Raw genomic sequence first — 11270 nt, 5'->3', positions numbered from 1 at the left:
CGACACAGTAACGAGCCGTAGGCCTTGCGTTCCGGTCCTCAAGCAACGTCCAATCCAACATGCCGGGAGTAAGAGATATCAGGTTCGTTGGCGAATCTATGTTCTTTGAGAAATCCGCTCATTTTGACTTGGAAATCATCGACTCTGCAAAATCTACAAAATCTGTGCTATTCCACGACATACAGCCCTGACGCCTTCATCAAGGCCTATGCTTCCCACTTGAAGCGTTCGGGAAAGCTTGAGGTCCCAACATGGGTCGACCTCGTCAAGACCGGTGCCTACAAGGAACTCGCCCCTTATGACCCTGATTGGTACTATGTCCGTGCCGGTGAGCATATAATCACCTCCTACGCACCCAATTCAAGACTTATCGCAATCCCTGAAATCCAGCTGCTGTTGCACGACACATCTACCTCCGAAAAGACGTCGGTGTCGGCGCTCTCGCCAAACTCCACGGTGGTCGCAACCGACGAGGCAACCGACCCTCACACCACGCCGACGCCTCCACCAACGTCCAACGAAAAATCTGCCAATCCCTCGAGAAGATTGGTGTCCTCGAGCAGACCGAGAACGGTGGCCGAAGAATTACGCAAGACGGTCAGCGGGACTTGGATCGTATTGCCACTGCTGTTGTGGAGGCTGAGCGGGAGGAGGCTGAGGATGAGTCTGAGGAGGAAGAGGAGGAGGAGGATGACGAGTAAATGCGTCCAGGATTTGGGGTTGTTCATGCGGTCCATTCTGTCTTTATCCATGCCTTGCGTAACGTATGATCAATCCCGACATGTTTGCCTTTCTCATTTTCATGATATGCAACACGCAATACAAAAACATTGCAATCACGGCCGTCTAGGTTCGACGCTCTTGCGAGATGAGGCGCTCTGAAGGGACGGCAGCCCATTTTTGCGCTGCGCAGCGCGCCCCATCGTTCCATTACTGCGACCTTCCAGAATTGTCGCCCTTTAACCTGCATTGCATCCAGGTGCCGATGGTTAGAGTTAACTTCGAAACACCATCGATTATGGAGAATGACCTCACACGCTTTCCCCTTCCGAGCTCATCATCGCATTAATATGGCCGGTAGTGTGGTCAGATTAGCACATTTGATGGTGTCTATATAACCTAACCTGGTGTTTTTCTAGATTCCCCCCAACCTTGACTTGCAACTAGCACCTCCTAGACACGACCATGTCGACTTTTGCAGACCTTATCGGTAAAGAAGCCCCGGCGTTCTCGCTGCCCAACCATGACGGAGACACGTTCGAGTTCAAGCCTGGTGCAAGTGGAAGGCCCACTGCGATTCTGTTCTATCCTGAATCAGGTGAGTGGGAGGTTCTTCCTGGGTCCTCCAACTGGCTGAACAACGTCTCTGTGCTGCTGCTGTTCGACCTCAGGTTCATATGGGTGCACTCAGCAGATCTGTCAATTCCGGGACGCCGTTGTCGGTGAGTGCCAGCCGTTCACGTAAATGGACCATACGCACCAATAACCTGACGTCGTCCCTCAAAAGACAAGGTCAACTTCAACCCGGACCGAGTTCAGATCATCGGTATTAGTGCGAACACTGTCGAGAAACAGAAGGGTTTCGTGGAGAAGCACAGCCTGCCTGTGAGTTCCCTTCTCCCCCTTCTCGAGGGGCTGGGTATTCGTTGCGGCGGGGTCATTAATCGCAATTCCCTATAGTTCCCTATCCTCAGCGATGTTAAGAAAGAAGCGGTAGCCAAGTATCGTGTGCCGCGAGGGATGGCGGGGTTAGTACCTGTTGCGAGAGTAACGTTCGTGATCGATTCCAAGGGCGTTGTGAGGTGCGTTGTGGCTGTTGTCCATCTCTCGAATAGTACTAGAGTCAGGGGACGACAGTCCTCGGGAACTCTGTGGCTGCTCGAGAAGGAATAGATTCGGTCGCTGACGAGATTCCGTTCTGGTTGTGTCGGTGGTACAGGGACGCGTTGGATACCACGATGAACTACGGGGCGCATCAGGGGTTCGTCGAGAAGTGGTTGACCAAGTTGGAGGGTGAGGAATCGAAGAGTGGGGCTACTGCTAGAGAGACGACGGCTGCTTCTTAGCTTCTTGGAATGCGTAGACTCTCCGCCAGGCGAACTATTCAGGAAAGTGCACGCTCGTTAATCCAGTAGACTCTGCAGTCAAGAGAAAGGGAACGAGAATTTGTGGTGACTGTAACAGACACGTTTTGGTTATAACGTCGAGATGACTGGCCATTTCCCGGTGGAAGGAAAGAGATTGGACAGAACTGATCGTCAACGACGTCGTAAATAGGGGTATCAAGCAAACGTCCCACGGTCCTCCCTGACGCGACTCGCGACTTGACCTTGAACCTGAACCTGAACCAACCCATCGTTTTGAGTCCAGCCCTGCAGAGCTTTGCTGCTCGGTGCTCATATCAGTCTTTGTCCTTACGTCCTTGCGGATCTGACTCTTGCTTCAAAATTGCAATCTTGAGCCGCCTCTTCCGAACCAAGCCGTGCACCAGCGGGTCAACTTCGAATCAACGGTTATTGTAATGGCACACCTCTTTCTATCGATACTGGAACTTGAAGAGCAAAGGAAACGCGGATAGAGCAGCCGAATTTTCTCGCTCTTCCTCGGACTTTCCAGTCGGCGATACTCGACCTCCGACAAGCGCCTACCTCCCTTTCTGGATTTCTGGGTTCTCTAGCCTCACCACACGCTGGGTGGATTACGACCAACAAATGCATTCAAAAGACGTTAGCGAGTGATTCAATCACCCGAGCTGTTTATCCATGGCACGACTCACCGAGGACGACATGGGTGATGTGCTGGAGCAAAGGTGGCGTATGAACTTCAAGGCTACAGTTCTTGGATATTGAAGAGAGCGATGGGACGACGGGGTATATCGCAGAGTGTGAATGGAATCTGATGTTGCTACTAGACAGAGGGTCTTTCGAACCAGAGGAGCTGAAGGCTACGTTGTTATATTGACGTCGGAATACAATCGCTTTACACGGGAAAGATCTTATTCGCGGCCTACAACGCTCCCAACGATGTTGTACCGTTTCCTGAGGGGAAGTGGTTAAAGCTTAGCGCTTATCTTTAGGAGCAGGTCAAGAAGCGCACTCGAAAAAGTCAAACCACCAATCCACTTTCTCTCTCTGCTTCTCATCCAGTCCTTCCAGGTTGTCACTCAGGTCTTCTTTCTCCAGACTTCCCTTTCCTAGGGCTCTGGATGCATCTCTGCCTGCCAATGGGTGGTACTTTCCACCAGGACCGTACATCTCGGGCCTGCGGGAAACATCAAACACCGTGCCTATTATCAATAGAAGTTGGCGGGGGACCTTGTATGTACGTCGAATGATTGTGATGACCCCTCACCCTTAATAGCCAGGTAGATCGGTTTCGACTTGTCGTTCCCATCGTACTGAGCGAGTTCATCTACAGTGAAAGGGTCGTGTTTGGGAGGATCGAGGTTGTCGACGGGGGGCTGCATCTCAGGCATGTTGAATGGCTAAAGAATGCACGGAAGCTAGGAAGCAACTAGCGAGGTTTACCTGGAATTTAAAAGATTCTCTGAGAGACGAGTTCCGGCGTAGTTCCGAAATAGTTAGTATAGGTCAGTTTCCGAGCGTTTTCCGCGGCTCTGAGCAGAGACACGAGCTGGTCAAAGGTTTAAAAGACTGACAGTTCTTGGAAGTAACATGGTAGATGACAGGCCATTGACCTAGGAGGTTATACGGACAAGGGGTCCGCGTTATATTGGTGTCAAAATACTTCGTTGCATGGTATGACGTTTGTTGCACAGGAGATATTGGTACATTGGACAACTTGGTGGGTATAGCGAAGGTCGGAGAAATCGAGAGACCAGGGTGTAATCACAGGGAAGGAGAGGGGACGACCCTTCCGACGATGTTGTATCGTTTCCTAGCACGAAGGTCAGAACATCCCAGCTGAAAAAGAGTTGGAATGGGAAAGACGAGCTACGCACTCGAAGAAGGAATACCAATCGTCCAACACTTTCCTCTCCTTCTCTCCCAAATCACTGTAGTCTGCAATGGCATGCTCTGGTTTCAAGCTGGACATTCCCAATCCCTTCGATCCATCCTTCCCCGCGAAGATGTTATAGGATTTTCCTGCGCCGTAGACATCTGCCTTCCTTGTCACATCAAATACGGTCCCTGTTCACGTTGATCAACGTCTCAACAGGCATATTTATTCAAGGGGAAGGACCCACCTTTAATGGCAACGTATATCGGTTTCGAGGTGTCGCTCCCGTCATATTGTGCCAACTCCTCTGGGGTGAAAGGGTCGTCCTTGGGAGGTGCGAGATTCTCAACAGGTGGTTGCATCATCTTGTACGAGCCTTGAGGTATTAGTTCGTCGGTTTAAGACTGATCTCTCTGGTGTGACTTAGAAGAAACTGGAAAAGGATGCCTGCGGCTGGCGAAACACCGTAGCTTGCTCGTCATGGTTCGTCTGTGCTTCGCTGATAAGCCTTCCGATTGGATGCCGTCATCACTGCCGCATCCTTGATTGCGTATGTTTTTACTGCACGGATCGGTGCTCCGGCATCACCGGAGGTGCCGGTTGCCCAGGTTCGAACCGGGCCAGCGCCCGTTGTCTTCGACCACCACCTTGTCTCGATGCTTTCCTGCAATCAACTCGCGACTGTCCAGCGAATCGACGCTTACCGGCATAGAAATGACTGTGACGGCAGGCATAACGTGTACATTGACTCGACAGTCTCGACTCTATTCAAGAAGAACCCGCGGACCTGATATGCACATGTGGACAGCAACAAAAAGTCTTTTGAGTTGGTTGTGTGCGCGAGTTGGGTTCGGACGTAGAACACGTCCGACGGAGACAGGTCAAAGGTCAAAGGAAAGCAACACCTTACTTAGACTTGTCAATCCACACTACCTCCAACCATCACATCAATCTGTCTGAAGGCTGGCGCCTACAATCCTAGGTTTGGTCTGGTTTTGGGTGCAACAAAGTCGACAGATGCAGGTTGCTGTGGGTGGCGGGTATAATATGCTGTCGAGGGCTTCTTGACTTCTCACAAACTGCAATGTCGAGATAAATAGACCCGTTCCCCTCGGTCTGCATTGAGCGACATGGCATCCCACCTTCTTAGCCCCAACCCGCCCGAACGACAGGTTGGATGTCTGTCGTTTTTCCGTCGCAAATCCGTGGACTCGAGCTCGAGTCGCACTGATCGATTTTCGTGTTCTCTCCGACCCAAGGATAAGCAGAAGACCAAGAGTACCTCGGGAACGACACAATCATCCGCCAGCGAATATGCATTCGACACCACAAAACAGACGATCGACATCCTTCGACAATTCTCTGAGCTATTGCCCGTGCCTGGCGCCAAGCAAGTCCTAGAGATTGGGCTTTTGCTTATGACTACCTATGAGGTGAGGAATCTAACATCCATTTTACACCCGTCCCAATTCTTATCTCCATTTCTCTCCAACAGGACGTTTCCGCTCTCGATGAGCAAGTCAAAGGACTCAACAACCGCATCGGTGAATTGATGTTGGTCATGGTGTACGGACTTGCGGACAAGACTGTGCATGATATCCCCGCGCAGCTTCTCCGGGACATCGAGAAACTCGGAGTGTTCGTCGAGGTCTTTGCTGTGCCTGGAAGGTAGCGCTAAATGAGGATTTCAGGGATCTACAAGTTATCCAGCAGGAGATAGCCAAGATCACCGCCCAGAACCGACTGTTGTTAGTCTTCTTCAAGGACGTCAATAGGTCCAAGCTCGACTCTTGCATCGAAAGACTCAATGATGCACTGCAGTCCTTCAATGTATGCATATCCCTTGCTCTTTTCTGACGTCCATCTAACGTTTTCCGCTAGATGAGCAGGACACTGGATGCGGCCCATATGCTTTCACAAATTCAACGAAAGCTGGGAGGGATCCAGAAGGGTGTTGGCAATATCGAGAATAAGGTTGACGAAATGCACGCTTGGATGCTGAAAAGCAAGGACGCTCATAATGGGCAATACGCTCTGTCGCTGGAGGAGATGCCCATTCTGCCTCGGTTATTTGGGCGCCAGCGGGTCATCGCCGAGGTAGTCGAACGTTTGATGCAGCCGAAACCTCGAATTGGAGTTGTGGGAGCCGGCGGGATGGGGAAAACGTCCGTGGCTGTAGCGGCAATGCTAGATCCACGAATCCATGCCATTTACAAAGAGTGCCATCGGTTCTGGGTTCCATGCATCGGCGCCACGTCTCTTCTCACTTTCGTTCTAATCCTCAAGAAGTCGCTTCGCATTTCACTCGACACCAGTTCCCCGCTCAAGGATATCCTCGACGCTCTCAAGTCGACGCCAGAACCCCGCCTTGTTCTGCTGGACAATCTGGAGACAGTTATGCAGCTCCCTGAGATTATCTCGGAGGGTGGAAAGCTGTCCGGAGAGATCGTTCTGAACCAGCTTGCAGCCATCCCCCACATCTCCCTAGTGGTCACCATCCGATCCAATACCCTTCCCTCCGACGTTATTTCATGGGACCTCATCCATCTCGAGGGTGTCGCTCGCGAAGATGCCAGAGCCATTTTCACCAACATTTGTCCGTCGGCGACTGCCAAACCGGGCCTGGACGAGTTATTGGAGGCATTGGGTTATATGCCCTACGCGGTGACCCTCCTGGCCAAACAGGCTGTAAAGTCTGTGATGGACCCAGGAGACCTTCTTCAAGCGTGGAAACGAAGAGGTGCCAAAGCTTTGACGAAGGACTTGCGGGACAAGATGAACCGTTCCCTCGAGTTCTCGATAGAGTCTCCCGTTCTCAAGGACGACCCGGATGCGCAAAGGTTGCTCTCAATCCTTGGAAAACTCCCTTCTGGAACAACCCGGCGCCATCTGGAACAATGGTGGGGAAAGGACATCGACAGCCTTTCCAGTGCAGTCGCGACGCTCAATGACACGGCTCTGGTTACCATACGACACCACGACGATCAGTCACCGACCCTTTACGTCCTTCCTGTTGTCCAGTCCTACCTCCACGAACATCCTCAGTACAATACCGTTGAAGACCAAAGATTCGTTCTGGAAGCGTGCTGTCGATTCGTTTTGGACCATGCTTCCTTCCCCGGAGACAGGCATTTCAAGACCCACCTCGAAGAACTCGACATTGAAAAGACCAACATACTGGTGATTTTTCTCGACGCGACGATGGAGAAACTCCGTCGATTGGAAATGTGTGACGACGTCGAGCTTGTCTTGAAGGCGATGGTAGCGTTTGGGTGGTATCAACTACGGACCAAGACTAGCCTCGAATTGCTATCGCATTTATTCGAGAAGGTCATCAACGAGGAGTGTGCTTCGGAAATCCCGATTCTTCGCCAAGTGGCTGAAGCGCGGTACTGCCTTGGACGAATGAACTGGGCTATCTCACGATACCAAGATGCCTGTGCGGACCTTGAGAAGGCTCGGGCGACCTTCCGAAAACTCGGCACCCCACAGGACCTCGTTCGCGCTGGAGACTCAACGCTTCTTCTGGCCGACGTCCAGATGCGGCTGAATCAACACCCCGACCTGGTTCGAACCTTGGTGCATGATGCCGAAGGGGAAGTAGGCGACGATCTCAAAGGAAAAGCGATGGTTCTTCAGCGTTTAGGTGACTACCACCTATGGATCGGTCAGCCGCTGGAAGGGCTGGAATACGCGGCGAGGGCGAGGGCATTGCTTGACCAACTCAAACCCGCGCCTGGATTGGAGCTGTGTCACTGTGTGTTCATCGTAACCAAGTGCCACGCCAGTCTCCACACAGACCGCTGGCTGGACGCAAGCATCGAATTCGTCGAGTTGGCGAAATGGGCTGGTCTACCTGCGACGATCGCAGCGGCCCTCCAGTGTTTGGCGGGTTGTCATATTTGGCTCGGAAACTATGAAGACGCCGTACGTACCTTGAAGGAAGCATCGGTGCTCTGTGAACAAGTGGGGTCTCCGCTGCGCTTGGCAATTGTATTGGCTTTGAGTGGGTACGCTTACGCAAAGATGGGGGACATTTTGGGTGCCAAGCTGGCGTACGAGGTCGCGACAAGGAAGTTCAGAGAACTGGAAAGGACCGAGGAAGGGGGACGCTGGCTAAAGCACTCGGAGTATAGCTTGCAGGTACTGAGTGCGGAAGAATACGACGAAAGTCTGCTGGAGATGCCGCAGGTAGAGTAGCAACGGCCTTTTTAAATATACTACATCGTACGGACCAATAGTCTATCTCAAGACATGATGTGTTTCTTTGCGCGCCGTTTCCTTTCTTCGGCGTTCTTGGAGTGAAGGCGTAAGTTCATTCTAACTGGATGTATGTTCAGTCCCGAGGAAATGCGCAAATATTTGCGATGGTCCTTACCAAGAGCAAGAACTTCGTGTGCTGCGGCAAGCTTGTCCGTTAAACGGAGTTCTTGTTCGTAAAGGACTGGAAGAGTAGTAAATTGGACCGTAGAGTGCAAGAGGACCCACGACAACTTACTTTGGTTCTCAAGTTCGTGGATTTTCATGTCGCGGTCGTCCATTGGATTGTCCATTGGAATATCTTGCACAGGCCCCTTACCAGCAGATGCGTTCGTGACCGGAGTGTCCAATAAGTCGTCTTCATCCAGCACATACTCATTAAATGGGATCAGATCCCATTCGTCAACCTTATCGCACTCTGCGTCATTGGGGGATGCAGCTCTTGCTTGATCTCGTGAGTCGTACACGACTTCTACTTCGCCTGAGCTTGATCGTCGGCGAGGCCGTTTCGTAGGACGGGGTATAGCAACTGACATTACGTGGACAGTTAAACGCTCTAAAATGTTATCGAGAAACGTGAATCTCACCTTGTTCACCAGCCTTGCGCTTCCGTTCAGATAGTGTCAGCTCGGGCTCGGGCGCTAAAGAGCGCCGGTTATCCGGATGCGCCGCCGTATGGGCCTCGGTGACTGGGTTGAGATGTTCTCCTTCGTCATCTGCGTACATATTGTCATCGTCTTCATTCGGGACCTTCAAAGGTGCATACTCCGGAAGCTCGTTTTCTTCGAAGAATTGCAAGGCCGGATCCTCCAGGTTCAACCGAGGGAGTGAGAACGTGACCTTCTTTGGCTGAAATACGGATGGAAGAGCGACGCCTGCTTGACTGTCATGCTGAGGAGGAGGTGGACTGGGTGAAATGTATGTGGGGCAACGCCTGGGTCGAACGGTGCGCGAAATCCCGGGGAAGTCGGCCACTGAAGCGTGGGCCTGATCAGGATTTGCTGTACCACGCCCGCTTCCGCCCCCTCCTCTCCCTCGACCGCGACCTCGACCTCCTTGTCCATCTCTAGGGGCACTTGGCTTATTGATTGGAAGCCCAAAGCGAATTTTATTCTTGGATCCGAGAGGGCGACCTCGTTTTCTCTTTGGCGGGTCCGAAGGTGTGCTTGGAAAAGTTGACGCCTCATCGATGGCTGACTCCAATATGGGCTTAGGTAAAGGAGTGCTTGCCACAGGAGCTCGCTGGTCTGCTTGCTGGGCGGCAGGAAGAGGCTCCGTCCTGATGACGTCCTCAGGGCCATTTTGGATATGTTGTGCCTCTTTCTCCGCGCCTGCGATCGCCGTGACACTGTCCTCATGGGCGAGCCCATCTTCCTTCGCGGGTTCTTCGACACGTTCTACGTGGGACTCTGTCATTGTCCGCCTTTCATTGTGAACTACTGGTATTTCATCCGGAGTGTCTTCGATTTCCGAGCTCTCGTTTCTCTTTCTCCTCAATCTCCGAACGAGAGGTATCACCGTAGACTCGTAAGAGGACGATCGGCCAACGATTGGAGCTGTGTCTTCTGTCTCGACCGGAGGTGTGTATGAAATTGGAACACCACATCCAGACTCTGACCCCCTCTCTGAATGTGTCGTGCTGGGTTCCTCGATGTCTGCTGTGAGCACGGGTGAAGGAAGTTGCGTCGCCTCTGGCTCCCGTGCATCGCTTGTCGGTAACTGGGAGATGGGCTCTCCGCTTTCTCCAGTCTGCTTCTTCCCTCCTTGACCTCCTGGTTGCTCCCTCTCATCACTGAGACTCGTATCCCTCCCGATACCATTTGTTACCATCTTCATGACCAATCCCTCGCTTTCCAGACGTTCGTCATCGTCACTCAGGCTGAGCTCGTCGGTTTCGTCCGCTGTGTCCCTCTCTCTTTCCGAGTCTCCATCGTCGCTGAGGGTTTGAAACGTTGGAACAGGGGAATAGGAGGAAGGTAGAACACGGAAGGTAGGTGAGTAGTGTTCGTGGGGTAACGGAGGGCCTACAATATCGAGAATGTCGGGGGATGATTCGCGGCTCATGGTGAGCACCATCCACTGAAATCAACGAGATATGCGCAAAGATCAAGAGCAGGGGGATTATCCCTCCTTATCAATTCATCTTATTCTCAGTCCATTCGATTTTTCCCATTGTCCGTCAGTGAAAGGTGTATTGACTCGAGTGCTTCGAATCAAGAATTCAGAATTGGCAAGGGCAGCCCGATCTCGATTTGGGTGACTCGTGTTTTCCGTATTCAGTAGGTGTCGGTTCAAGTTCCTGATGTATTTCATATCGAAAAAACCATCTTACAGCGGTTTGCATTACTTAAGTAGTCTTTGCGCGAGCGATTTCACAGAATCCAATTGATGGCGTGTCGGAAAACTCCGTATGGCAGCCCAAGTCACGCTCGACGCTACGTTTTGACCGTCGTTCAGGTTTGGTTGTGAGCTGCTTGCCTCGTCGTCGTACCCTTACCATCCTCCTTGTGCTTCCATGGAATGGTATGAAACAGCGAAATGTCCCTTTCACACCAACAAATCGTAAAATTGGCCATGTATTCGAGGCAAAACTTGGCAGGATGGAAGCCCCACGGAGTTTTCCGACACGCCATCAATTGGATTCTGTGAAATCGCTCGCGCAAAGACTAATGCAAACCGCTGTAACGCTAGGATGTTCTATGGAAAGGACGTCAGGAGCATTCCAGGGGAGCGAGGTAGCAATTAAAGTTTAAATGAAACGAATACTGGTGTCCTTCGCTTGTCCGTCGAATCCTCGAAGACCAAACTTCGTTGTCGTAGGTCTACAAGGGGAGCAGGTGTTCAACATAGGTCGATAGCTTAAGCGCCCGTGGCACATCCAATCGTAAATTCCTACGAATGTCTGAATAACTAAGGTCCGCGAAGGAACTTGCAGACCTCAGCAACAGCATCCATACTGATTACGGAAACCTTGGGAAACGCCGCAAGGGGGTGACAGAACGATTCTCGAGCTCAAGTTTAGCTAAGAAAGAAGTTGGCACTCCAGGTTG

At 51.8% G+C, this 11270-nt stretch overlaps 6 protein-coding genes across 6 annotated transcripts; 3 read left to right on the top strand and 3 right to left on the bottom strand.

Moving 5' to 3' along the window:
* Positions 1-14: 14 nt before the first annotated feature.
* On the top strand, positions 15-843 carry CC1G_04967 (40S ribosomal protein S19). Its single transcript, XM_001835922.2, has 3 exons — positions 15-82; positions 186-328; positions 391-843. Exons 1-3 carry the CDS (start codon positions 60-62, stop codon positions 699-701), a joined length of 477 nt encoding a protein of 158 aa, XP_001835974.1. The 5' UTR covers positions 15-59; the 3' UTR covers positions 702-843.
* A 316-nt stretch (positions 844-1159) lies between these two features.
* Positions 1160-2181, top strand: CC1G_04966 (hypothetical protein). Its single transcript, XM_001835921.2, has 5 exons — positions 1160-1318; positions 1392-1442; positions 1508-1605; positions 1681-1802; positions 1940-2181. The coding sequence occupies exons 1-5, from the start codon at positions 1186-1188 to the stop codon at positions 2064-2066; spliced, it is 531 nt and encodes a 176-aa protein (XP_001835973.1). The 5' UTR covers positions 1160-1185; the 3' UTR covers positions 2067-2181.
* Positions 2182-2995: 814 nt separating this feature from the next.
* Positions 2996-3475, bottom strand: CC1G_04965 (progesterone binding protein; the record flags this gene model as incomplete). Its single annotated transcript, XM_001835920.1, has 3 exons — positions 2996-3038; positions 3097-3286; positions 3352-3475. 3 exons carry the CDS (start codon positions 3473-3475, stop codon positions 2996-2998), a joined length of 357 nt encoding a protein of 118 aa, XP_001835972.1.
* Positions 3476-3754: 279 nt separating this feature from the next.
* Positions 3755-4400, bottom strand: CC1G_04964 (progesterone binding protein). Its single transcript, XM_001835919.2, has 3 exons — positions 4208-4400; positions 3962-4151; positions 3755-3897 (listed from the first exon to the last, which is right to left on the bottom strand). Exons 1-3 carry the CDS (start codon positions 4323-4325, stop codon positions 3849-3851), a joined length of 357 nt encoding a protein of 118 aa, XP_001835971.2. The 5' UTR covers positions 4326-4400; the 3' UTR covers positions 3755-3848.
* A 690-nt stretch (positions 4401-5090) lies between these two features.
* Positions 5091-8160, top strand: CC1G_04963 (hypothetical protein; the record flags this gene model as incomplete). Its single annotated transcript, XM_001835918.1, has 4 exons — positions 5091-5393; positions 5456-5598; positions 5652-5790; positions 5842-8160. 4 exons carry the CDS (start codon positions 5091-5093, stop codon positions 8158-8160), a joined length of 2904 nt encoding a protein of 967 aa, XP_001835970.1.
* Positions 7970-10284, bottom strand: CC1G_04962 (hypothetical protein; the record flags this gene model as incomplete). Its single annotated transcript, XM_001835917.2, has 4 exons — positions 7970-8284; positions 8339-8404; positions 8459-8749; positions 8808-10284. 4 exons carry the CDS (start codon positions 10282-10284, stop codon positions 8208-8210), a joined length of 1911 nt encoding a protein of 636 aa, XP_001835969.1. The 3' UTR covers positions 7970-8207.
* Positions 10285-11270: the final 986 nt, after the last annotated feature.

The sequence above is a fragment of the Coprinopsis cinerea genome, assembly GCF_000182895.1.
Source record: "Coprinopsis cinerea okayama7#130 chromosome 8 map unlocalized cont3.8, whole genome shotgun sequence".
In the NCBI taxonomy this organism is placed as follows: domain Eukaryota; kingdom Fungi; phylum Basidiomycota; class Agaricomycetes; order Agaricales; family Psathyrellaceae; genus Coprinopsis; species Coprinopsis cinerea.
Note: the sequence above shows the minus strand (reverse complement) of the source record. Positions and strands in the feature narration are given on the sequence as shown.